The 27,111-nt window shown below is 43.3% G+C and overlaps 2 protein-coding genes across 4 annotated transcripts in view; both read left to right on the forward strand.

Annotated features, from left to right (window-relative positions):
• The first annotated feature begins 353 nt into the window (after nt 1–353).
• LOC135526366 (inactive phospholipase D5-like) lies at nt 354–10,771 on the forward strand. Its single transcript, XM_064954693.1, has 10 exons — nt 354–680; nt 4,508–4,644; nt 4,903–5,086; nt 5,330–5,438; nt 6,287–6,414; nt 7,098–7,295; nt 8,385–8,512; nt 8,861–9,026; nt 9,317–9,407; nt 9,661–10,771. The coding sequence occupies exons 1-10, from the start codon at nt 642–644 to the stop codon at nt 9,888–9,890; spliced, it is 1,410 nt and encodes a 469-aa protein (XP_064810765.1). The 5' UTR covers nt 354–641; the 3' UTR covers nt 9,891–10,771.
• A 1,394-nt stretch (nt 10,772–12,165) lies between these two features.
• LOC135536691 (girdin-like) overlaps nt 12,166–27,111 on the forward strand; it is a 29,934-nt gene continuing 14,988 nt past the window's right edge. The window contains exons 1-14 of one of the 3 annotated variants that reach the window (XM_064962950.1): nt 12,166–12,250; nt 12,619–12,749; nt 12,850–12,941; nt 15,368–15,473; nt 17,743–17,812; nt 18,640–18,698; nt 18,896–18,979; nt 21,518–21,637; nt 22,892–23,061; nt 24,350–24,431; nt 25,459–25,617; nt 25,932–26,078; nt 26,413–26,557; nt 26,798–26,982. In XM_064962950.1, the coding sequence (XP_064819022.1) occupies nt 12,687–12,749; nt 12,850–12,941; nt 15,368–15,473; nt 17,743–17,812; nt 18,640–18,698; nt 18,896–18,979; nt 21,518–21,637; nt 22,892–23,061; nt 24,350–24,431; nt 25,459–25,617; nt 25,932–26,078; nt 26,413–26,557; nt 26,798–26,982 (1,482 nt within the window). In that variant the 5' untranslated portion in view covers nt 12,166–12,250; nt 12,619–12,686. Of the gene's footprint in view, nt 12,750–12,849; nt 12,942–15,367; nt 15,474–17,742; nt 17,813–18,639; nt 18,699–18,895; nt 18,980–21,517; nt 21,638–22,891; nt 23,062–24,349; nt 24,432–25,458; nt 25,618–25,931; nt 26,079–26,412; nt 26,558–26,797; nt 26,983–27,111 lie in introns of all 3 variants that reach the window. The other 2 variants (XM_064962958.1, XM_064962965.1) reach the window with 2 other exon arrangements.

Here is a 27,111-nt window from a genome sequence, read left to right on the forward strand (position 1 = left end):
ATTTTATTCTCGTCCCTAGCAAGGTCCATTTGCTTTCTGCCGGTTGAGTTTTGCATCACAGGGCAGGTAAGAAGGAAGAAAGGAAGGGAGAGGAGTGGGATGGAAGGAAGAATAGGGGAGGGGCGGGGAGGGAGGGAGGGAGGGAGGGAGGGAGGGAGGGAGGGAGGGAGGGAGGGAGGGAGGGAGGGAGGGAGGGAGGGAGGGAGGGAGGGAGGGAGGGAGGGAGGGAGGGAGGGAGGGGGCTCAGCTTGGAGAGAGCTTTCACATTGGATGTTTGGATTGAAGGGGTGGGCACAGTCCTGTTCCTACTCTATCTCTCCCACTGCCTCTGTCAGTGTGGAGGGTAGTAGAAAGAGGACACACACACTTTCACTGTGGACAGAGTAGACGAGCACACAAAGAAAGAGCCAGAGAGGAAGTGGAGAGACCATGTCAGGGCTTACCGGGACAGACTACACCACGCATCACACACACCGTCGGGACCAGAACAACAGCATTATTAGGACAAGGGGACACTGTGAGGACAGGGTCATGGTTATGGTTTATGAGGACAGGGTCATGGTTTACGAGGTCACTGAGACTGGAGAATGTCTAATGTGATTAACCGTTAGTTGACCAGGTGTGTGAAGTTTAAAGGACTCATGGCAGCACCAACTACACAGCCACGGGAGCCTATGAAGGTGAGTTTGAGATTTATCAATGATGTATTCATTCATCACCTTCCTTTTTTATTCTTTAGAATGATTTGTGTATATTATTATTCATTATATTATACAGAATTGTACTGGCTCATTTCGGTTGCTTAACTTTTCTCGCTGCGATTTGAATGCTTGATCATGAGATTTGATTGGTTGATTATAATATCCAGAAGAGTAGGCTTTACTTGTAATTAGTTGCATACAGATACAATTGGTCACAGAGAATAGTGTTTTATAAATTATATAATTAAATGACATGTTGCTGTGGAATTAAAAATGATACCAGAAAATGAAATTCTGGGTTTATGCCGGGACAGTTTCTGTTAAAGGTCTGACTGGTCTGGCTTGTATTTATTGCGGATGAATTTCCCTATGGGTATTAACACCAGCGAAACGTGCCGAGGTCTTTGACTCGGCTAAATTAATTGAAGGGAGGAGCGGTTCCCTCATTCCCTTGGCGCGACTGACGAGTGCAAAGTGCATCCGGGCTGTTTCTCCTTCTTTCCGCATGAGCGCCCGAGACAGACAGGGCGGAGAGTAGATGATGGCCCGGGTTTGAAATTGACTTGACAATATTTTTCTATGTGGACTGGCCATTCTCAACATGTTATAGCTGAGGAGTGACACTTTTTGTTTCACTAGCTGTCAAAAGTTATATTGTTTTTTTCTAACTTCGACAAGTCTTTGTTTTGCTTCACTGGCAAAAGTTTCATAGGTTGTGAACGATGGTAAATTTCTGACTGCTTGAAGTTTTAAAAGGCTGCTGGAAAAAGGGGGAAATTTGCATTGCTCCTTCACCCAAAGGCACTAAACAAGCTGACAAGGTGGCCAGAGAGGGATGGTGATGAAAATACTAAATCTAGCTGTCAGAAGTTTTATTGGTTGTACTGGTGGCAAATTCTTGACTACATATAATATTTAAAAAAAAAATACAGTTGTGGAAGAAGGGTTCAGGGCAAAGCTCCCTCACCCAAAGACAGTAGACAAGCTGGCAGGGGCCAAGGGAGGATGTTGATTCAAATACAAAATGGGAGAAAAAAGAGAGAAAGAGAATAGATAATGTGATGGTGACAGCCACACACAGCGCAACACAGATACAAGCGCCGTCAACAGTCGTGCCAAAGGGCCAAACAACCGAGAGAATGAGATTGCAGGAGTGTCGAGCTAAGTGAAACAAAACTGACGCCCCGCACTTTTAAATGAAGAAATAAAATAGGGACTTCTTGAGGATACTTCTCAAGAGATCTGTATTCTGAGAGATCTGCCCTCAATTAAAGCTACATACATCAAACCCGTAGGAGAAGGAAGAAAAATGTTATCTTTACTTTCCCTCAAGGGGATGTGTCTTCAAGACACAATACTGTTGTATAAAATAGATACTTACACTCAGGGGTGCAACTTTCACTGGGGCATGTCCCCCCCAACATTCTGAATTTGCATTTTTGCCCTCCCAGTGTTATCATTGGAATGTGATACAAAACGAGGCAACGGCGTTGTCACGCCCTGGTCGAAATGTATTATATTTATCTTTATTTATTGGGTCAGGCCAGGGTGTGACATGGGTTTATTTGTGGTGTGTTTCGTCTTGGGGTTGTGTGGGGTGTATAGCATAGTCTATGGCTGCCTGAGGCGGTTCTCAATCAGTCAGGTGATTATCGTTGTCTCTGATTGGGAACCATATGTAGGAGTGTTTTCGTGGGTGATTGTTCCTGTCTCTGTGTCTTCACCAGATAGGACTGTTTAGGTTTTCACGTTTCCGTTTATTGTTTTTGTATTGTTCGTGTTTTTTCGTCATTCATTAAACATGTCTAAAAAATACCACGCTGCATTTTGGTCCGCTCCTCCTTCAACAGAAGAAAGCCGTTACAGGTGTGTTTTAGGACCATGAGCATGCCTCCGAGTGATCGAGTAGGCTGTTTAGAGTGTTTATCTGACTGGGTAAAAATATATATATATATATATACAATAATGATGTCCCCTCCACGTCTGAAACCGAAGTTGCTATAAAACATTTATACTATTAAACATCTACTACACATAGTGTTACAATACATACATTGCACTAAGTAAGTATTGTAAACAGACAACAAAAAGACCCCATAAAGTAGTACACGGTCTTAATACAGCAAAGTAGCCAGTTTAAGGTTGAACAAAATCCTTTCAGCTCTGATGCGCCTGAACAATTCAGGCGGGCGTAGGGCAGCTGTAGAAAAGCCCTACATACCTAAGCCCCTGTTCTTTTACTTCAATAGAACAGTGTTTTCCTTCTTTATTTTCTTTAAACGTAGTTTTACTGTGAATCAAATTTGCCTTCAGTTTGGTTTGGAAGTGTAAGGCCCTGTATTTATTTTCTTCGTCAACCACGTGTTCTGTTTCATTGTGTTCTTGAACGTAGCCCTGTCTTTAATTTTTTTCATTGATTTCACCTGTGTTCGTTTCTCACCTGGTCTCATCAGCTCCTTATTTAGTTCCATTCATTCTGTTTGTGCCTTTGTGCGGTACTGTTAGTTTTGACTCTACGAAGCCTTTTCCTAGCTCGTTTGTGAGAACCAGTTATAGCCTTCAGTCCTAGTTTTGTTTCTCCTGCCTGTTTATGACCATTGCCTGCCTTTGACAACGATTCCTGCCTTCTACGAAGCCGAAATAAAACACCTGCCGTGCTCTGCGCGGGAATCTACACCTTTTTCATTACAGAAAGACTGTTCCACTTCACTTGTCCCCTCAGCTTCTTCATAGCATTATAACAGCCTTCCCTCTCCAACCTAAACTCAAGTGTTCCACTACAGCATATACTGTATCGTGTGTGGGAGGATGGCAGGATCTCTAGAATAGGACATCCACCATCAATATTCAATATATTACCATTAGACCGTAAACTACCATCGTCCATTCTCAGCCCATTTCATTTGGAATGCCTGGATCTAGCTACCGGAGGATTGTAGCCGAGGAAATGTGCTTTGCAGCCTCCAATGAGAATTGATTACTTCCACTGTCCGGCCACACACTCTCAATGCCTGCTTTAAATATGGACCATACCTTCCTCTGTCACATCTGATGTCTGACTACACAGTGCAATGACGTTCTAGTTGGGTTATTGATTCTTTAAATCCTGACTGCTGATCAATTGTATTGATGATTGATATTCAAATCTAATGAAGGATGATTTTCTTGTTGTGTAACACCTGAGACCTAATGGACTTGTCAATAGTTAATCTAGTCAATTTTGCTTCTTGGCTGAGATTAGTCCTAATCAGGAAAGAAGAGATTGAGGTGCATTTAATAAATTCATTGAGGTTCGTTGTCAGTTTTGCTCCCTTGGCTGCATTTCTATTAGTCATAATCTGGGATGTAAACAAATTACAAGTGGACAGATTGAGATTTAGGTTGAGGTGCATTCGATATCTCCATTGAGGTTCCTTTTAATTACACTTAGGAAACGTTACAACTGATTACTGGGTTGATGTGGATCATGTTCTTTAGGGCATACGTTTTAAATGATTTTACAATGAAAACAAGTATTTGTGCTACCTATTGGATACCTCCAGGGTCGTATTCATTAGGGCACACCATATCTAAGTATTTTGCAACAGAAAACAAAAAATACCCTTTCTCATTGGACAAATCCAGGCTGTCCATCCATGTTTCAGTCTGTTTGCTGCCTAATGAACACAACCCTGATTTGATGTGTTGTGTTTGTCTCTCTGTCTTTCAGTCCCGACAGAAGTCCACTGTAGTCATCCATATTTCATTCTATTTTCTTCCGTTTGGTGTCCATTGATCATGATGTTGTGTTCCTCCCTGTCTTCCAGTCTCAGCAGAAGTGCATAGCCATCTTTGCTCTGCTGTGTTGCTTCGCTGTGCTGGTGGCTCTCACCTTCTCCGCGGTAGACATCTGGGGGGAGGACGAGGACGGAATCACAGAAGAGAACTGTAACAGACACTGTCGGTAAGAGGTACAGGAACTATAATCAAGGAACCCAGAACCAAATACTTGCGCTAGCTAAATGAAAGTCATTAGAAAGGTCCTAAACCGCCTGCAGGGCTACCGATCTGTAACAAGTACAGCTATAGATATAGCCTACAACATTGTCATATTGACAGGAGTCAAAATCTTCCAAGGCCCTAAGATGCTATCGTAAACATAGACCATAGATGTCTGCATCATCGATTTCATGATGATTAAAACTGCATGCTTTCTCATTAGCATTGTCCTTGTGGAGAACATTCCGGAGGACCTCCCCCTTTCCGTAGATGGTACAACCCACGTTCCCCTCACCACAGGCCTCAACAACCTGTTGGACCAGGCCAAGCACTCAGTGGAGGTGGTATCTCCCGTCTGGAACCTCAACTCATGGGACCAAGAGACATGGCCCAACTCTGACACACAGGTATCATGTAACAAGAATGCCACTTCTACTTCTTCTTCTTCATCATCATATATCGCAAACTATAAAACTATATAAAACAAATGTTCTACTTTGGCAAAGTGCTATTCCATTATATCAGCAGTGCGCCCAGCAGCAGAAATTGATACTAAGCCACACAAAACCTGCAACAGTCTTTGGATAAGGACATTCACAGAGCACAGGGAATAATAACAGGCGTACGGTACATATCCTTTTATGTCTCAGGGCCAGCTCCTGTTCCAGAGACTGCTCAACCTCAAGACTCGGGAGGTTCAATTGAAGATTGCCAGCAGTCTCACAGACTCTGCTGAACTGCAGAAACTAACAGAGCATGGTAAGTGACATTTCATTCATATCACTCCACATAATATATAATAACAGCAATGTATTATTCATTGCTGGCCTATAGTACTGTGTGTTCCCAATTATGCATACGGATGTAAGATCTTAATTTAATCATTATTTTGTCTTTGAGAATTTTCCTGCACGGCAGAAATGCAAACTTGTAGTGAATTTGAGTTTTTAAAAGGCTTCTAAAGTTGAAAATTTCCACTTTGAAAATTCAGACTTGATTTGCCCTAACAAAAAATATCAACCCCTACAAACATGTCCATTAATTATAATCCACATAATATTTCAAATTTCCTCTTGCTGCAGGATTATTTTCCCGCTATAGCAAACTTACTCAAATGTAGACCCTACATCTGTAGGCTACAGTGTCTCATATTTATCTAAAGGAAAGCAGATACAGCACTTTCTATAACATTTTGTCATACCCGTGGTATACTGTCTGATATACCACCTCTGTCAGCCAATCAGCATTTAGGGCTCGAACCCCCCAGTTTGTACAACGTTTTCTATAACATCCATCACAGTATGAGCTTCACTCTCACTCCCTGAGCTCTCCGGCAAACTTAAGTCCACAAGGTCAAACAACATGAATGTGCAAATGGATCCAACTTAACTGCTTCCTTGTCAAATTGGGCTTCAAGGCTGCCTGTACGTCTTTCTGTCAGCCACAGGCCACATTGGCCTTTCTTCTCGAATGTGGCCGTGATTTAAAGGGCCAATAGAAACAGGGCTTTAGAAGCCTAAATGTTTGTCTGGAGGTTGTGCCCTTCAGCAAGGCACTTTACTGCCTCCTTCAGTATTCTTCTTCCCTGACTTCATTTTCCCCCTCAGGTGCCGAGGTTCGCTTTGTGAATATGTCAGCTCTGACCAGAGGCGGACTGCACTCCAATTTCTGGGTTGTTGATAGGAGGCATGTGTTCATTGGCAGTGCCAGCATGGACTGGCGATCACTGTCCAAGGTACCAGTTCTAGACTAGGGTTTCCCAAACTCTGTCCTGGGTCCCCCCTGGGTGCATGTTTAGGTTTTTGCACTAGCACTGCACAGCTGATTCAAATAACCAACTCATCATCAACCTTTGATTATTTGAATCAGCTGTGTGGTGTTAGGGCAAACACCAAAACGTGCACCCAGGGTGGGCCCCAGGACCGGGTTTGGCAAACCCTGATCTAGTTCATTAGTGATTAGAGAAGTGATTACCTGGCACTTTCATGCCCTAATGCCAGCTGGTGGTAGAACTCCCATTGAATGTAATTAACATATTGGCCAATGAGGAGTCAAAACACACACACACACAACCACACACACAACCAAACACACGCACAGTGCAAGACAACAGAAATCTACACACTCTAGCAGAAATGTCGGCAGAGAACAGAAATTTCTCAAGGTCCTGTACATGCAATAATGAGCTGTCAGCAGTCTTTGTCAGCTGAAATGAACAGGTATATAGTCCACAAACACAATACACTGAAACAAACAATGTGTTCATCAGACAAGTATTCACTTATAGTGCATATAACTAGTCTGTTTGAGGAGTCTCTCAGCCGTCCAGTCAACACACTCATTCTCTCTTTAATAACCGGACTGTCAACCACAATTCCTCCTCCTCTCCCTCCGTCTCTTCCCTTCATCTCTCCACAGAGGAAGGAGTTGGGGGTGGTGGTTTATAACTGCAGCTGTCTGGCTATAGACCTCCATAGGGTCTTCTCCTTTTACTGGCAGCTCCAGAACAGAGACTACGTCCCTTCTATCTGGTCTAAGAGAGTCACGGCCCTCTACGGCAAGGACAGCCCTGTAACGCTGTACCTCAATGATACAGAGTTTACCGCTTATGTGTCGGTGAGGATTCGTTATTATGTACTATGTATTACATAGAGCAGATCAGCGGAGGCTGGTGGAGGGAGGAATTGGAGGACGGGCTGCGTTCCATTTCTTCCATCCCAGGCATTACAATGAGCCTGTCCTCCGATGTATAGTGACACCAGCCACCACTGGTCTACAAACTATAACATTGTCTTGCTATAGGAGTTTTGGAGTTATGTTTCTACACTCTTGTTGAAATGGAGTAGAATAACCATAACTAACCCTAACTAACCCTAACTTACCATAACTTACCCTAACCCTAGCCCTAACTAACCCTAACCAACCCTAACGAATCCTAATTTACCCTAACCATAACCCTAACCAATCCTAATTTACCCTAACCCTAACCAACCCTAACTAACTCTAACCCTAACTAACCTTAAATAACCCTAACTGACCCTAACCCGAACTAGCCCTAACCCTAACCTACCCTACCCCGAACAGTTTGCTTTATCAATTATTAAACCGACGCTCATCCGGGTGATTAATCATGTAAATGTTACGCAGAGAAACAAATGAAACGTCTCCGTTCGACGCGCCAGCGTCTAATTTGACAGTAATGAATCTCTCCATCCCCCTAGGGATGATGTGTTGATCAGATACAGAGAACACATTCATCATCATAACAGGAAGTAATGATGGTATGGCGTCCTACTGTGATGCTGCTGTTGGCAAAACCTTGCCCTCCTCCTCTGCCTCCGCTCCCCTCAGCTCACTTCTGACAATGACGCATGTTGGGGTTATGTCCGTCCTCGTTTCGACCCGCTACCCCCCCCCCCCCACGTCTCAGACTATATTAAGTATTGAGACTGCTTAAAATGTAGGGAATGGGAAGTTGGAAAATAACCTTTGTTTTGAAAGTGTGAAATATAGGCTAATAGGTGGCTTTGGCTGTCACATAAAGGCAGTAATAAAGTGAAGCTATGAAACGCTGTTGAAACTCTATTGAAACAGTTGACAGTCTTCAATATAACCTGCAATCGAAACAAGTCAAATTGAATCATTTGAATGTGTGTTCTCATCTTAATTGTGCTGCCTTTCTTGGTTCCCTCCTTCCCTCCTCAGACCTCTCCTGACCTCTTCTGTCCAAAGGATCGGGCCAAGGACATAGATGTCATACAGCATGTGATGCAGGAGGCCAAGTTGTTCATCTACATCTCTGTCACAGACTACCTTCCCCTACTCACCAGAAGGTCTGGAGGGCCTTTAGTTTCAAGGTGATGCTTCCCAATATCCGATAATGAGCCTATTCATCTTTTCACAATGTGCTCATTATAGTCGGACCAATGACATAACACGTATATGTCATACAAGCTGTAGCTATACCTTCTGCAATCTGAGTGCAGCCGTAGTTTGCATCCGTGCCTTGATTTCTGAATTTGAGAGCCCAAACCCTCCGCTTTGTAGCAAACCAAGTGGCAGGGATGCCATTGGCTGAAACACACATGAAGGATTGTGGCTCAAAGTGTTCTTCTAAGACCCAGTGGTCCTCTGCTGTGCATCTCATTTCCTGTGACTTTGTGACCCTTCCATCGACACAGATACTGGTCTCCTATCGATGAGATGATACGTGAGGCTGTGGTCCTGCGAGGGGTCAAAGTTCGCATGCTCATCAGTTTCTGGAAGCAGACCCACCCGCTCACCTTCAACTTCATTATGTCCCTGGAGTCACTGTGCATGGAGCTGGCCAACTGCTCCCTAGAAGTGGTGAGTGAATGAAAAGAAAGACTGTGAAAGGCCTATTAAAGAGATATACTGTATATTACACTCCAAAATACCACGTACTGTAGCTGGTTTTGCACAATCACTACTTTTGAGGTCTAAGAACATTGATCTTGGACTGGATTATTCCTTTCAGAATAAAGTGGCTCAGGAATACAGATGTGTGATGGCTCATTGAGTGTTAAAGCAACTTGAAGCCATACAGTGCACTAGCATTGCCTCTATTGCGGTGGATATCAATTTGGTTTTATGACTTTAATCTTCTGTTCCTGCAGAAGTTTTTTAGCAGGAGGGAGCAGATGGCTAATAGTCAACCAGGAGTCAACCACAATAAGTACATGGTGACCGACAGTGCTGTGTACATAGGTCAGTGATCCAGATGTCACTGGGAATCTACTGTATCATTGATTATACAATTATTTATACGGAGAAGACATACAATATGTATTAACCTTTACTCTTAACCCCCCCCCACACACACACACACACACACACATATTTTGGAGAGGAGCAAAGCTTCAACCACAATTCAGCACTCCCTAGAGCTAGTTTGGAATGCAGTACCTTGCTCAGGGCACAACGGTATGATATCTGACATGCGCTGCCTCTATTTCCTCAGGTAATCACGACTGGGTGGGGAGTGAGTTTGTCTATAACGCTGGGACCGGACTCGTCATCAAACCAACACAAACTCTCAAGGAGAGGGGCGCCACAATCCTGGAACAGGTGAAGGCTGTATTCGAGAGAGACTGGCATTCACGCTACGCTAAAACCCTACAGGCCAGTAACAGGACTCCAGAGGGTAGTAAATACAGGAACCTCCACAACAACCAGAGGGCCAGAGTCTGACGGATAACAAGGAGGGCAAAGAGACCTGGAATGAGTCTAACGACCCCTATTAATAAACTATCAGCACAACTTTCCCTTTAACTTGTCATGAAACAAGGGTGTATTCACTAGGAGCTAAACGGAGGCAAACAGGCCTGAAAGGGGGTGGGACCGAGTTAAAATTGTCCGATATGAAACTCTCGTTTTGTTGCGTTTTGCTGTGGTGCGTACTAATGAATGCATCCCATGTTTGATGACGGATAAATATGGATTAGCCTGAAGATGCACAAATCTGGTTATGTGAACCGTTATATGCACTGTTATACGCATGAGCGGCATGGAGGTCGAACATAAACGACTATTCTAATGGTGTCATTTCTTTCAGGACCTCTACATTTACACACACTGAAGTATATATGCATTTTGTATTGTCTGATTATGCATTCAGTTTGACAAGAATACCTCAGTATTTGAACCTTTTCTAATAATCTATATAACCACAAAAAAAATCATAGTAAACATAAAATGCTTTGCCTTAATTATATTTCACATGCTTACATGGAGACGACCTCTCTTTCTAGACTTATTGTCATATAAACAAATTACAATATAACTGGTAGGATGTTACCTGTGTGCAATTGCATGGCATGCCTTTTGGGGGAACTGCCAAAATGACCCCCCCCCCCCCCTTCTCAGTACACACACGCTCAAGGACAAGAGGACAATTTAACCTAAAGCAGAAGATTATCATTATACAGAAGCCAGTAGGCCTATGTAAGTAGGAATGATTCATTAAAATACATGGAATGAACATTATATGTATGATACAGTTTTGCCTTGTTGATCCATAATATAATGTGAACTTATTTTATACTTGACTGTAATAAAAACGATACCTCGTACTTATTTCCACTGTTCTGAAACAATTCCGACTGGAAGTAGCAGAAAAACAAAGGATATAATGGCCACCACTTCGGCCTAGTAAAGGGGAAAAGTGTAGGAAATTAATCATGGGGCTTACTTTTCCCATCAGGGCTGTATTTTTTGGGGGGAAAACAGTTAACTTCATGCCTAAAATCTATGTTTTATAATGCTATTCTACACATTTTGTCATGAGGCTATGAGAAAATGTTGCAGTTTTAAAGCAAATTGTCTACTATTTACACAGTTTGCCATGAAGCTGAGAGAGAATTTAGCTGTTTTAAAGATAATTTCCTGCAATTCTACAGATTTTGCTGTTATACGCTATATGGGGGCACCCCGACCTCCAAATTGTGTAATAATATTTTGGTTGGCGGTCCCCTGGAGGTCGGGGGTCCAGGGCACGTGCCTTGCGTTCGTGCCGGGCACCACATGAAGCAACATTAGGAGTGTGATAGTACTTATTTTGAACACATGATGGTGCTATAGTATTATATTAGATATCAAATGGCTCTGGGTTGACACTGTGTAAATGGATTCAATGAGATGATAATTACTTTTTCATGTTCAGTTAGTTGTATGTTCACCGCAAAGTTTGATATCACCCTTTTTAGTAAGTTTTATCATAGACTAATCATGTTGAAATTACAGCCTAGGCTTACTCGTGTTGTAAATTGTTATAAACATGTAATGGGTCTTATCGTTTGATAGTTTTTTTTGTTTGGATTTGGATTGCAGTTTATGTATCTCCTCAACTTGTATGATACCATGTTTTGCTCTTTTTCTGTCCAAATTGTATGTTGTTGTTAGGGAACAGCCATTATGTAGCCTATGGTGGTGATATGGAATGGGAAACGTGCTTTCCATTCCTGCTTCTTCTAGTGAAGAGTTGCGTGGCTTCAGCGTTATCCCTGTGTTGCTTATGGTCGCTTTGTGATGAAAAAGGACCTGCCCCCTCCCAGCGATGAGGAGAGGAGGGGATGGAGAGGGTGGGGTGGGTGCCGCTGTCATGGCAACAAGATTAAGGTCAAATATATTTTAGACAGCTCTATTAGCACTTTTTGCTCCTGCGGATTAGCACCAACTCGGGATTATTTGATATGGTTGGTGGCATCGGGGATGTGCGATGGTTTGACTGAGGTTAGTGTGTTGTCAGTCTCGTTTTGTCATGACAAAGATACCGACCGGTGCAAAGATACAATGTATTCAGAGTGAGAGATCATTGTAACTTTTTTTGCACTTAGTGTAGCTACTTACCCGGGCACTGCGTCACTCGTAGGTTGAGTGTCCGCAACAGAACGTCAAATTGTAGCTGGTGGATACTGATACGCGCGTGCATGTGTTTTTGTACGGGAAAGAGGGTGAGGAGTGGGGAGAAAGAGGGAGGTAACGTTAGGTATGTGCCACCTGACTGCCTGCAGATGCCTTTGCAGCAGCACGGAATGGACCTTCCAAAGGATGTAGGTGACAGAATACATTTGCGAGGGAAATGACAATGGAATTTTTTTGAACAATGCGTGTCCACGGCTACATATCGACATCTTTTCAAAACAAATGATGTAGCATGTTAGTTTGTGTACTAGTGACACAAGTGAGTACGGGACTATTATGCAGTCTCACTGCGGCTGCAGCAGGGAGCTACTTGAATTCTCAAATAGTTTTACGAAAGCGACAGGATCCCTGCCGACCACAAGAAATGCAGCAGGCTTTTCCACAATGACAGTGGCTGTGTCCTGCGTTTCATTCACCTCTAGGGATAGGGCGAATGTTTGAAAAAAAGAGTGTTCTGTGTTTATCAAGCAAACCATCTCTCTTTTGACGTCTACAGAAGTCCTCATCAAATCCAATATGTTTTGCTGATAAAGGATCGATCAATCATCAAGGACATTGATCAAGATGGAAAGCGAGGCTTTTCTTCCCCATCTGGAGCAATTTATGCTCAGCCCGCTTGTCATTTGGGTAAGTACCCTTCTGCATGTTAAAAATGTAGCTATGATAAATGTCCGTGGGGTTGATTTTCCTATTAATAATCAAATAATGATTTTTTTGTTTTGTTTAGGTGAAGACATTTGGGCAAAACTATGGGAACATGACATTGGATTATCCCGAGTTACTGGATGGGGTCGTTTTGAACAAGATCATGATTCAAATGTAAGTTTAGTCTGTTTTTGTTTTGTTTAGTTGCACATTTTGCCCTATGCACTGCAGCCAATAAGGAAGTTGGCTCTATGCCGGCCTGGTGTAGCCTAATCCAAGCCAATGAGCAGCACTGTCCAGATAAAACAGTTAGTGTAGCTGGAATTTGACACATTTTGACACAGCCCATGTCAATGATTGGCTTATCACCCGCTTCTGCTCATCTGACAGCAAGCTACAGTGTTGCTCACAATGTTGCTGTGATCATCCATGCTAATAACGAGAGAAGTTACATAATAATAGGCTATTTAACTTGGTTGTATTTTGACAATAAACCGAGTGCCAGTCTCTCTGCTATCATGCTAACTCCTTGTCAGTAGTGGTCATGTTTGGTGTGACAATGACATCAGTGGAGTTAAGAAGAGCACAAACAGATCTGGGACCAGGCTGTTTTGACTCCATTTTGACTCCATTTTGACTCCATTTGGGCATGCTATAATGAGAGTGAGTTCTGCTGCCAACTTCATGCAAAACAAAATGTATGTACAAAGTGATATAACACTTAACCTGTTTGTACTCCAGTACTCTCAGAATTTCGAGGCATTTTGGTAATGCTATTTTTAGAGCTCTAAATTGTGCTGGGTCGGTCAGGGTCATTCTGCCTGACATTTAGTGTTTTCAGAATGAAGTTGTGTTCTTGTCTGTTTCTGCGTGTCGGCTAGTGGATACAGCTGTTACTAACACAGCACAGAGCTGCTGAAGTTCTTGTTAACTAGTCGATGCTGCACAACAGTGTGTGCTTTGTCACTCACTTGCTCTGAAGGAGTTCATTGTTGTCTGTCTGTCTGTCTGTCTGTCTGTCTGTCTGTCTGTCTGTCTGTCTGTCTGTCTCGGTCAAGAATATGTACTGTAACGTTTCTAATTGGTTTCCAGAAAAGGTCGAGTCTGAGTCCCAGATCACTTAGTGCAGTTTTTCCAGCTCCCATTGCTGATGTGACAATGACAGTGACGAAGTTGACAAGACATTAAGAAACAGATCTGGGACAAAATAGGTCTTAAAGGAAGTCTTCAAGAGCTCATTGAGTAGCTTATTGTTGGGGTACCTTATGGCTGGGAGAATTATCATCATCACCCACCTAATCATCACAAACTGATGTCCCCTCTGATAGATAGTCATTAGTGTGGCTGGGGGTTTGTTAGACCCAGGCTGTCCAATGAAAAGGCACTATAACCCCAAAGAACAACTTTTATTAAGGTTAGATATAGCCTAGCTCTGAACCTAAATAATATCAATATTTAGGACTAATGTAAGTTATGTTTGAAGGGATCCAAATAACTAGAGGTTTTATATATATATATATATATATATATATATATATATATATATCCTGTCTTCTTCGGGATAAGAGCGTCTGTCACAGTCTGGCTAAAAAACAATACACACACACACACACTCACACCACACACACACACACACACACACACAATGCTGGGGCCTGCCGGTGGTTTAGGATAATCCCTTGGATTGCATGGAGACCCTCTGGATTAGGGGCTTGTTGATAGTTTTTAGTTTTATGTGGAGAGCGAGACAGATGGCAGGGAGGGAGACAGTAGTGGCTCAGAGACCTTACAGGAGACTTTGGGGTCATCCTCATTAGGGTTCACAGTAGTGACACATTTTGCAACGGGAATCGAAAATGTGTGTTTCTTATTGGACCAATTCAGGTAGTCCTTCCCTGTTTTGGAATGTTTGCTTCCATTTTCTGCCTAATGAATACAACCATGGACAGATACCAAGGTACATCCTATCTGTTACAGGAGGCTGAGGCCAAATAGGTTTGGGTCACTGTGTCAGTCAGATTGCCAGTCATTAGGGAAATTGAAATGGCTGGGAAGGGAGTGGATACGTGAAGGGAGGGCTCTTTTAGGTGCTTGAGTGGAGTGTTGCTAGCCTGGTCCCAGATCTGTTTGTGCTGTCTTCCCAACTCGCAAGTGTCAATGACCATAGGAGTTAGAAAGACTGAGCAAACAGATCTAGGACCAGGCTAGAGTGGAGCAGGCTCATGCTATGGCTAGAGAGCAGCTACCTTTTGGCTGTGAATTCATCATGCCATGAGCCTGACAGAGGGAATGATGCAATGGGGCAGAAAAAGAGGGAGAAACAGAGAGAGAGAGCTAGAAGCAGGTTTGATGGGAGTTAAAGCCAAGTTTAGCCAGATGTACTATATCTTTATAGCACCTGGCTTACCACATAACTCACTACCTCTGTGGCTGTAGAAATAGCATCTAATACATCTTAGAAATAGCATTTATATGTAATGTCATTTCATATCCTTCAGAAATCACAGAGGTAACACTTGACCATCTTTGTGGATGTAGCTGAAATATGTTGTTGTAATTAAGTTGCTATAACGTTATTATAATGTTTTCATTCTCCTCAGAAATCCCAAAGCGACTCTTCCGAGCGTCAACAAAGTGAACAACGACCCCAGTCAGAGGATTCTGAACCTGACCGTTCTCATCCGTCAAATCAAAACCTATTACCTAGTGAGTCACAGTTATGGATGTTCCCTCTTAGTTAAGTTTCCACCATTAAACATTCCTCCCTTTTATACTGTGTGGAACATTTGAGTTTGAAAGATTGGCAAGTCAAACAACATTCATTCTAGGGAAGGGACACACACACACACACACATACACAGTCTCACGATTTGCATGATGGTAAGGGTTAATACCCTCTAAGTGAGGAGAGCAGCTCTCTGCACATCTGGCCCACAGCCCTGGCCTGATCTGGTCGGCCACCAGGCCACCCACCAGACTGTCAACCAGCCTCTTCTTAAGACGACTGCCCTAAATATCACCACATCCACCATGTAAACATCTCTGCAATCAGTGTGTGTCGTTAGGCAGGCTACAGTAATGCCTGTGCCAGACCTACAAGGCTTTGGAATGACCCATTTGGGTGGGATCACGAAAGAGAGCGAGAGAGTCCCTCTCAGTCACGGCCGTCTGTCTAATGCTGCGGTTTAGATGAAAGCAATTGTAGCAATTATACAGACATAAGGTCAGTTTTAATGTTACCTTTATTTAACTAGGCAAGTCAGTTAAGAACAAATTCTTATTTTCAATGACGGCCTAGGAACAGATTTGTACCTTGTCAGCTCGGGGGTTTGAAAATATAGTATGTTGTGAATGTGTGATAGCCCGAGACATACTTTATATTGTTACATTTCCAGTATGGAGATAATTTTGAAACAGAATGTATTTAGCGAGTTTGTTTGTATGAAACACAATTATTCTAGTGTCTGTATTTATTTACAGGCATGCATTTGTACAAACCCTCATCATACAGCACACATAGTGTGTCATTACAGTATATCATCTAGAACAATCCATGAAGACTGATATTCTTTTGAAATGATATTGTCGTCGTTTATACATAAAGGGTCTGTGGGGTGTTTACCACAGTCGAGTACCAGTTCAATCTCATCATCGCAGCAATCTACTTTCCCAAGGGTTTGGATTCCGGAGGGAGAGTTCAATCACTTCTAATTCTTGCTCAGCAAAAAAAAAAAAAAAAAACAGGAAAGAAACACCAAGAACAATCAAGATATCTAATGAATTCCCCTCAGAATTTCCTATGGGCCCTGGTCAAAAAGGAGTGGATTGCAATTTGGGAGGTATGCTAAGATGGCCAAATGAAGACGGCAGCTCTCCTCTCTCTGCAGTAATGTAGGCTACAATGTTGATCAAGAGATGAAATGGAGTCTGTTTCCCAGACACTATCATTTCAGGAAAGATTCAAATTCTGTCATATTTAGACATAGTTATTTTGGGATGGAATTGGCCTAGTTTGTGTTAGTCTTAGATTTGTGCATTTTGTGACAGGATTTTTAAAGATATATATTTTTTGTCATGTTTAGCTGCAACGTTGCAGCTGTAATCTCTATGTCAAATTTATCCAAGTCTTATTTTGTGTGTAGTGCACCAATCACTGGTTGAAGGGATGATTTTATCTCAACTCTGCTATAAACTGCAATCCAAAAAAATGACTTCACTTCATAATCAGATTTTATCTCGAGGGGAAAGCAAAGTGACCCCAGAGCCCAGTCCCTTGAACATTCCTCACTGGAAATGGGTCGCGGTCACTGGAAAAATTGACTGGTTGGTTGGATGGCAGTGGTTGATTTTACTACATCACAGCTGCATGGCTAGCCAGACTGGAACTCTTTACTAGGGACTTTACTAATTGTTTCCTGGACGTAAGAGGGGTCCTGGTTTTCTCAATGGGAAATGAAACATTGCATTACACATTCACACCACATTAGCCTAGCTAGCCACTGTAGCGACCAACAAACAGACATGGGTTCAAATAGTATTTAGTCTCTTTCCAATACCTTCGCTGTGCTTGATTGAGCTTACCCTGGCACAATGGAATAGTCCCTAAAGTGCAAACTCCGCCCGCCTGGCACTCGACGCAGGCTAAATAAAATGTGCTACATATTTGAAAGGTCTGGTTAACAATTCCCCAGACTGGAAAGTGCCTTGGCACCACTGGCATTATAGGCTGAAAGGGTTATGCATAAAGAAGCACCAAAGAAACTGCCCATTTCTTACAGCCATTCTGGTCCCTCTCCGTCTGTTGGCACCAAGTCGACATATTTAAATGCCTGACTATACAATCCCAACCCTACTCATTCAGATAGCATTGGCCAGATCCCAACAGTGTTTTTTTGTTGTCCTCCTGTCTCACTCTTTCGTTGTCCTTTTCCGTACCCACGCTCCCTTTCTCATCCCCCTTTTCTCCCTTTCCTAGGAGACTCTGAGGCAGCTGATCATGATGCCTTTACCCAACGTGTTGGTGCTTGGCAGGACTCCTCACTGTGGTGTGTTTGCCCACCATGCCCACACCGTCTTACATTCTGTCGAGAAACCCAAAGAGAGAACAGTACACCCTTTTGAATTCTACCGGTGGCCATTGAATTCTATGTGATGTACAGTATTACTTTAGTTCCACAGATGTAGCATCTTCATTTGATCACCCTGTTGTTGCCGGAAATGTCAAACTTGTATTGTATTCAATGTTTAAAAGGGCTTTTAAAGTTGGTCATATCCACTTAAAAATGTCCGACTTGATTTGCCCCATCAACACTTTTATCAATCGCAATAATTCACATTTCCTGTTGCTGCAGGATTCTTTTCCTTCTATGAGAAAGTGGTCAAATGAAGATCCTACCTGTAGACTTGGTTTGCCAGTCACACACGTCCGTTGAGAGACTAGAAATACCAACTGTATCTGTGCTGCGTAGATAAGTACAGTTGGTAAGATGCTTGACACCATCTTAGCGTTTGCGGTATCATCCTTCCATTTGTTGTCCATGACATACCGTGACATAATATAATTATTCATATGAGTAAACTGAACTCAAACCAGACCAGTTAATTTGCAATGTTGCCCTATAAGTTGACCTCAAAACCCCTATAAGACAGACTTTGAGGGCCTTCGCTGTCTGTGTGTTCAGCAGATGTGTAATTCAAATGCATACCATCAGTCTGATAGATGTGCTAGCCTTGGTGACAGGCTCTGGCCTGATGAGTGACCCAAATTCACACAGCAGCCTGCCTCAAGTTAGACTACATCTGACTTTCCTTTAATCATTGACTTTAATCTGAATTTAATGTGGGGGTTGTATTTTGGGGGTTTTCTCCTCAGAGCAAAGTCTGGAGGAAATGAAGAAATTACTTCTTCTCTTATTGGGCTGTGCTGTCCAGGTAGGAGGAGTTGGAGGGGTGTGTGTGTGTGTGTAGGGGGGGGGGGGTGGTCTGGAGCAATGTTGTTTTAGCTAGCTCATAATTGAGGATTTGAGGGGGACCCCTGTTTCACCACACCAACAGGATGTCTGTCCCCCAGGCTAGGCTACACACTCTCATTAAGACCCTAATCTACTATACCCACTGTGTGTTTTCAGTGTGAGAAGAGGGAAGAGTACGTCGAACGCATCCAGACCCTCGACTTTGACACGAAAGCAGCAATAGCTGCTCATATCCAAGAGGTACAGTGTCTCGTTCCACGTTGCGCTTGTCCCTGGTCTGTGCGTGACAATGACAGCAGTAGGGTTGGCAAGACAGATCTGGGACTCAGGCTAGCTTGTTCCACATTCAGTAACATGCATGTTTCTCTTATGTGGAAGTATTAGTCATTGAGGACATGATAAGGGCAGACGAGCCATTTGCAAACTGTTTATAACAACATGCACCAAACTGTGTTGTGATTTAAATAATGATCCTTTTTAAAAAAGCATTACAAACATTAATTTGACAATAATCCGTTAAAGGTCCTATATCACCACAGAGGCTTTTAGTAATGAACAGCAACATAATAAATCCATTTAGCATGTGTGAATACATTTTACATGTGGGTGGTCCCGGGAATCAAACTCACTACCCTGGCATTACAAGCACCACACTCTACCAATTGAGCTACAAAGGACTATGTGGATAGCTTTTATACCACATTTATCCCACATGTATTTATTTAGGAGAACAATAATACCTTTCATTGCATTTAGTTCATATGAGAAATGACGTAATTATTTCCCTCAGGTAATAGAATTTCACATGGAACTTAAGGTCAAAGGTCATTTTTATTAGGATCCCCATTAGCTAACGCCGTAACGCTAGCTAATCTTCCCGGGGTCCAATACCAAATAACAAGACATTACAAACAACCACAATCAAGACTTCACAAACATTCAACATGTAGACCAAATTCAAATACCTGACAGGAAACACATTTAACATTCAATTGATGCTTTCTATTTCCTGTCCAGTCATATGGTCTATTGTATTAGATGTTGTTTTATTTTATTCTTGAAGGTGGATTTACTTTTTGCCTGAGAAATATGGATTGGTAAAGATTTCCATTCAGCTATGGCTTTATATATAAAACTGTAGATTTAAGGCGATTTGTCCTTGGGTTAGGTTGTTTTAGCTGCCCTGAATTTGCCTGTCTGGTTTGGTGGTCATGCGTGTTGCTAGTATGTAATAACTGGACTGAAAAGTTCAGGGTGTTTTTAAAAAATAGAACATTCCTAAAGAAAATCAGAAGACTGGATAGTCATTTAATTTGAACGTGAAGCCATGAGAGATTCTGATTCAGTTGGATAATATTCATACGGACAGAGCAAACCAGGCAGCCCTGTTTGGAGCCATTTGGAGCTTTTTTAGACCTTTCTTTGCCGCAGATGACCATATAACCAGACAGTACTCTAAGTGTGATAGGACCAGGGATTGACCATATAACCAGACAGTACTCTAAGTGTGATAGGACCAGGGATTGACCATATAAGCAGACAGTACTCTAAGTGTGATAGGACCAGGGATTGACCATATAACCAGACAGTACTCTAAGTGTGATAGGTCCAGGGATTGACCATATAACCAGACAGTACTCTAAGTGTGATAGGACCAGGGATTGACCATATAACCAGACAGTACTCTAAGTGTGATAGGTCCAGGGATTGACCATATAACCAGACAGTACTCTAAGTGTGATAGGACCAGGGATTGAATTACCTGATTCAGTGTGCTAGATGTTACATACGCTGACCACGTCATGAGCAATGCAAACCAAATGAAAAGGCTTTCGTATTCCCCAGGAACGAATACCAAAGGAACGTTCTAGCATGTGTTGTCTTGTGCTCCATTGTCACGCAGACAATGTTCTGCCACTGTTACTCAGCACGATCATCAAGCGCTTATTGGGGACAGTGTGCAATGAAAAATGAAAAACTGTCATTGTGTAACGACGTTCTTCTTTTGTCGAAAGAGAGTCGGACCGACATGCAGCGTGTAGGTTACTCATGTTTAATAGTGAAACAAACAAAACAAACTATACATGAATAACAAATAAATACAAAATAACAAACGGAACGTGAAACCAATTACAGCCTGACTGGTGAAACTAACACAGAGACAGGAACAATCACCCACGAAATGTAAAACGAAACCCAGGCTACCTAAATACGGTTCCCAATCAGAGACAACGAGAATCACCTGACTCTGATTGAGAACCGCCTCAGGCAGCCAAACCTATTAAACACACACACCCCTAATCAGCTACAATCCCAAATACTACAAACCCCAATACGAAACTACAATACATAATAAACCCATGTCACACCCTGGTCTGACTTACTAATAAACTAAAACACAAAATACTAAGACCAAGGCGTGACACATTGCATTGCCAGTCTTCTATTGTAGCCAATCTAGTCACAGAGGCACTCCTACTTGGTTCCCAATAACATGGTCCAAACATTGTCATTTGAAACACATGTGCTGGGTGTTTCGCAACATTAGAGGATGTGTCTAATAACACACATAGATAGTGCTAAAAGACCTGCACAATATTACCCTATACTTGACTACACACACTAACATGGTTTTAGGGTAATTTATTATGGAGTGGTACCTATGTACAGTATCATTCCACGTACTGCTTTGAGGTACATATATAGGGAGAACGGAGTGAATGGAATGGCGTCAAACCATGTGTTTGATTTGATCTGTTACCCCCTGTGATTGGTCAGGTTACCCACAGTCAGGACAGTGTACTGGACCTCCATTGGCTGGAGGCCAGCGAGCTCTGTGCTGAGGACCTGGAGACCCTGTTCAGACGCCTGGTGGACCAGAGAGACACACAGCTGGAGGTAGGGGGTTATAAATGGGTTATGGAGGGGTTATGGATGTGTTATGTTCTCCTTATGTAGGCCTGGTTGGCCAGAGAGACACACAGCTGAAGGTAGGGGGTTATAAATGGGTTATGGAGGGGTTATGGATGTGTTATGTTCTCCTTATGTAGGCCTGGTTGGCCAGAGAGACACACAGCTGAAGTTAGGGGGTTATAAATGGGTTATGGAGGGGTTATGGATGTGTTATGTTCTCCTTATGTAGGCCTGGTTGGCCAGAGAGACACACAGCTGGAGGTAGGGGGTTATAAATGGGTTATGGAGGGGTTATGGATGTGTTATGTTCTCCTTATGTAGGCCTGGTTGGCCAGAGAGACACACAGCTGAAGGTAGGGGGTTATAAATGGGTTATGGAGGGGTTATGAATGTGTTATGTTCTCCTTATGTAGGCCTGGTTGGCCAGAGAGACACACAGCTGGAGGTAGGGGGTTATAAATGGGTTATGAATGTGTTATGTTCTCCTTATGTAGGCCTGGTTGGCCAGAGAGACACACAGCTGGAGGTAGGGGGTTATAAATGGGTTATGAATGTGTTATGTTCTCCTTATGTAGGCCTGGTTGGCCAGAGAGACACACAGCTGAAGGTAGGGGGTTATAAATGGGTTATGGAGGGGTTATGAATGTGTTATGTTCTCCTTATGTAGGCCTGGTTGGCCAGAGAGAGACACAGCTGGAGGTAGAGGGTTATAAATGGGTTATGAATGTGTTATGTTCTCCTTATGTAGGCCTGGTTGGCCAGAGAGACACACAGCTGGAGGTAGGGGGTTATAAATGGGTTATGAATGTGTTATGTTCTCCTTATGTAGGCCTGGTTGGCCAGAGAGACACACAGCTGGAGGTAGGGGGTTATAAATGGGTTATGGAGGGGTTATGAAGGGTTATGGATGTGTTATGTTCTCCTTATGTAGGCCTGGTGGGCCAGAGAGACACACAGCTGAAGGTAGGGGCCACTGTTGACATACTGCACCGTGTTTATAGGTTTGACCTTGCTGAGTCATACAAGATATTGCTGTGCCATAAAATATTCTGTAAGTCTTACTAGACTTTTAGTTACTTATTGACTTTCTATATTGATGTGTGGTGAAATGGAGGAAGTTGAAATGGAGGAACTTGAAAGGGAGGAAGTTGAACTTGAAATGACAGGTGAAGGAGAAGTGTCATTTCCTGTCCTATTTTCATCTTTCCTCCCTCTGTTCTTTTCTCCTCCCCACCCCAGACTATTTTAGAGCTAATGCAGGAGAGAGAGTCCACCCCGTCACCCTCTCCGCCCAGCGCCCAGTCCCCCAATGACTGTCCCAGCATGCAACAGCAGGCGGCCTCCCACCAGCACTTGTCTGTGGAGCTGGCCGACTCCAAGGCCAAGGTCAGACGGCTGCGCCAGGAGCTGTGAGTAGTCAGATAAGGACACTCCCAGACCCAACCCTGCCACTCAGTGGTCATAAAGTAACCTGGGCATGACAATGACAGCCATGGGGTTGGCAAGACAACATAAACAGATCTCGAATGCAGGCTAAGCATAAATGTATTTGAAAGGCACAATCCGTCATTTGTATCAGTAGTGCAGTACTGCTTGAGGACTTTCTGAGTCATCTTCCACCCAACTGGTCATTGTGTTTAGAGGATACATATGTAATTTCCCTAACCCAGCGTTAGAGGATATACTGTATGTAAGCCTTCTTTAAAGAACTCAAAAGCACCCTAGGGCATCTTCATTTCCTGTTTTATATTCTGTACAACATTTGAAATAGCATGAATAAGACCAACTAAGTGTTTGTTTTTTCTCGGGTTGTCTCCACATATGTTTGGAGGTTAAACAGTTGAGCTGTGAGACAAGGCAAACGGTCAACAGTAGAGAGAGAGAGACAGAGAGTCATCCTGAATGGATACAGGAGAAGGTGTCTGGGGATAGTTTGGCCCAGATTCTCTCCTTGGCATGACCCTCCAGGGCCTTGCATTGCCATTGTCCCACTTTGGCCCTCTTCCTCCCTGCCACCCCCCAGATCTGATTCAGTCCTCCATCTCTCCTCCTCTCTTTTATCGCTTTCATTGTCTAACTGGGATATGCTGACTCTAGCCCCCGGACTGTACAGCAGTACAGTATCCTCATAATGCAACCCAACACTATCTGTTCTGTTCCTAGAAATGTAATAGCTTTTGGTTGTAGTGCACACTTGATGTCAACAAAGTGATAGGTTTGTGAGAAAACATGTACGAGAGAAGCTTTTCTCCGAGGGATTCTAAAAAATGGTCATGCCGTAGTACTGGCCAGTATGTTGCTACTTCCCACTGGGGGTGGAGGAAGTGATGGTCTGGGTGCTGCAGTGTGTGGTGGAATGTGGCCAAGCAAGCAGGAGCCAGGCATCCCATATCTGCACTCGTAGAAAAAAGGGACCCAAAGGGGTTCTACATGGAACCAAAAGGGGTTCTTCAAAGGGTTCTTTGAACATGTTAAATGTCTTCTCCAAGAGCTGTATATAATGGCTGTATGACTTGACCTACTGTATCTGTCTGAGTGGATGGGGGGTAGAAGTCAGGACTGTGCGTGTGGCGCGCATGTGTGCGTGTGGCGCGCATGTATGCATGTCTGGCAACATTAAGAAAAGCTATGCATACTTACACCATCCCTCTCCATCTCTTTCTATCCCCTCCTCTCCCCTCCCTCCATCCCATTCAGAGAGGAGAAGAGTGAGCAGGTACAGGACTGCAGACAGGAGCTGGAGAACATGGAGGCTGAGTTCAACAGGATTCAACAGGAGGTAGAGAGAAGTGACGCACGCACACACACGCATACACACACACAAACACAGACACACACGCATGGACCTCCTCGCTAACCCTCAGTAACATGACACACAGTATCCTTACTTCGGGAATTGATGGGAAAAATGGGAATTGATGGGAAATGATGTCAAATATATTACTAACCACTTTAAACAATGCTATCTAATATAATGTTTACATACCCTACATTATTCATCTCATATGTATACGTATATACTGTACTCTATATCATCTATTGCATCTTTATGTAATACATGTATCACTGTCCACTTTAACTATGCCACTTTGTTTACATACTCATCTCATATGTATATACTGTACTCGATACCATCTACTGCATCTTGCCTATGCTGCTCTGTACCATCACTCATTCATATATCTTTATGTACATATTCTTTATCCCCTTACACTTGTGTGTATAAGACAGTAGTTTTAGAATTGTTAGTTAGATTACTTGTTGGTTATTACTGCATTGTCGGAACTAGAAGCACAAGCATTTCGCTACACTCGCATTAACATCTGCTAACCATGTGTATGTGACAAATAACATTTGATTTGATTTCTATCAGAGACTATTCAGATGAATGTACACTATGCTTTAGTGTAGATCAAGCCTTAGTGCTTAGCGAGTGACTGTGGCTACACATCAACACCGTTTTCTACAACAGTACGAAAGCTGCAGCTTGATCTCCTGAGTTCCTCACTCTGTTTTTCTGAAAGGAGAAAGAGAGATTTCCTATTTATTTTCATGCCTAAAACATGGTTCTACATCAACTGGGCTACATGGTCAGGGAAACCTCTCATAAATTCAATGAAATTCAAAGACTTTAATCTTCAAAAGATAAATAGAGTGTAGATAGTTTTGTTTAAACTGTAGATTTATTATAAGACAGGAGCTACTTCTCAGCATTTTCCTCTCCCCACATGAGAGAACTTTGATATTTACCTCACGACGGTGTCCCATGTATGCAAAACTCTTTCCCATGTCGGTGTCCGTATCAGAACTCTGTGTTGCTAGCGGAGGCCCGGTCAGCCCGTACGTACCGTGACGAGCTGGATGCCCTGAGAGAGAGGGCCATCAGGGCTGACAAGCTGGAGAGCGAGGTGGGACGATACCGCGAGAAGCTACACAACATGGAGTTCTACAAGGCCAAAGTGGAGGTACGGTAGCGTACGGAGAAACACATTCAATACTCAGACTATAGCATGATAAACACCCAAAATGTGAATTTTGTTCACTGTTAAATTTATATCAGAATGTTTCAGAATGCAAAGCACCACAGCTACTAATATTTCAAATCAATTGTTAAGGTTTTACAAATGACTGTTATCACACTTTGCAAAGAACTTTGCTAGATCTCAAACAATACTTCACGTATTTCATCATTTAACAATTGACATTAATCTGCTGTTATCATGTACCCGACAGGGGCTTCTTTGTTTGTGTCAGCCTTGATTTGTGTCTCATCTTGTAGGAGCTGAAGGAGGATAACTCTGTGTTGCTGGAGACCAAGGCTGTACTGCAGCAGCAGCTGGAGGGGTGGAGGTCCCGCTCTGATAAACTACACCAGCTCGAGAAACACAGTCTGCTGCTCAACGCCAGGGTCCACGTCATGGAACAGGTAGAAAACATGGAGTATTATGCAGTGGATTACATGTATGTAAACGGTGGTCAATATCAACATTGAGGGGAAGCAGGTTAAAGGTTAAGGGAAGGATGGGAAAGGGACTGGTCTTAGTGCAGGCGAGGATGTGTATTGGAAGATACATGCGATGGAACAGGATGATGGACTAAGAGGATCATACTGTACATGCTTGGATTATGTTGGGGACGTGTGTGTGCCATGGTCAAAAGGTCATACTTTCAACGAAGATCAGATAGAGAAATAGGAAGTTGAATATCTTTAGAATAACAACGTCATCTCCCCCTCGTCTCTCTCTCTCGGCCCTTCCCAGGAGAAGGAGGTGGACAGGAGGCGCATGGAGGAGCTGCAGGAGGAGAACCTGGCCCTGGAGCTGGCCCAGAGGAGGAGCATGGAGGAGTCACAGCACCTGGGATGGGAGCTGGAGCAGCTCTCCAGGAGCCCCGACAACTCACAGGGTAAGGCTGACAGTCTACTCTACCCACCGCATCTGCCTGTGGGAACAGTGGTACTTATGGGAAGAGAAGTGACGTGTGAAATATCATTCTAACGTTAAGAACTATTCTATATGGCACAAAAAGCATACCTTCAATAAGATCATTCATTCAGTCATGATCTCACCTGTCTGTTCATAGTGGAGGTTATGTAACAGCTAGTTCGTATTCCTGTCATCCTTTCGGTCTGATGGCTGTGTTCAGGTCAGAAGTCTCTGGGTGAGGAGGTGGTTGAGGGGACCAGGAGTCGTCTGCTGAGGCTGGAGAGAGAGAACCAAAGCCTGCTCAGGACCATAGAGGAACTGAGAGCTGCTGACCTCAGCCTGGGACCGCAGCACCACCATAACCATGAGCACATGTGGAGGGACGGCCAGCGACCCACAAACACGGTAACTAGCCGGGGACCACGACAACATGAACACAATAGGCACACACAGCTGCTCAGGCAGCACACATACAACCATCAACCCACACATTCGGATTCCGGCGACTCTATTGAACTATAGCAGTGAACGGTG

The sequence above is a fragment of the Oncorhynchus masou genome, chromosome 5 (assembly GCF_036934945.1).
Source record: "Oncorhynchus masou masou isolate Uvic2021 chromosome 5, UVic_Omas_1.1, whole genome shotgun sequence".
Lineage (NCBI taxonomy): Eukaryota > Metazoa > Chordata > Actinopteri > Salmoniformes > Salmonidae > Oncorhynchus > Oncorhynchus masou.

What these genes read in the sequence shown, in the direction of transcription:
- LOC135526366 (XM_064954693.1), top strand. Translation starts at nt 642, where the DNA reads ATGGCAGCACCAACTACACAGCCACGGGAGCCTATGAAG. An exon ending in AACTGTAACAGACACTGTCG is followed by an intron (nt 4,645 to 4,902) that starts GTAAGAGGTACA and finishes CTTTCTCATTAG; the next exon opens with CATTGTCCTTGTGGAGAACA. An exon ending in CTTCCCCTACTCACCAGAAG is followed by an intron (nt 8,513 to 8,860) that starts GTCTGGAGGGCC and finishes CCATCGACACAG; the next exon opens with ATACTGGTCTCCTATCGATG.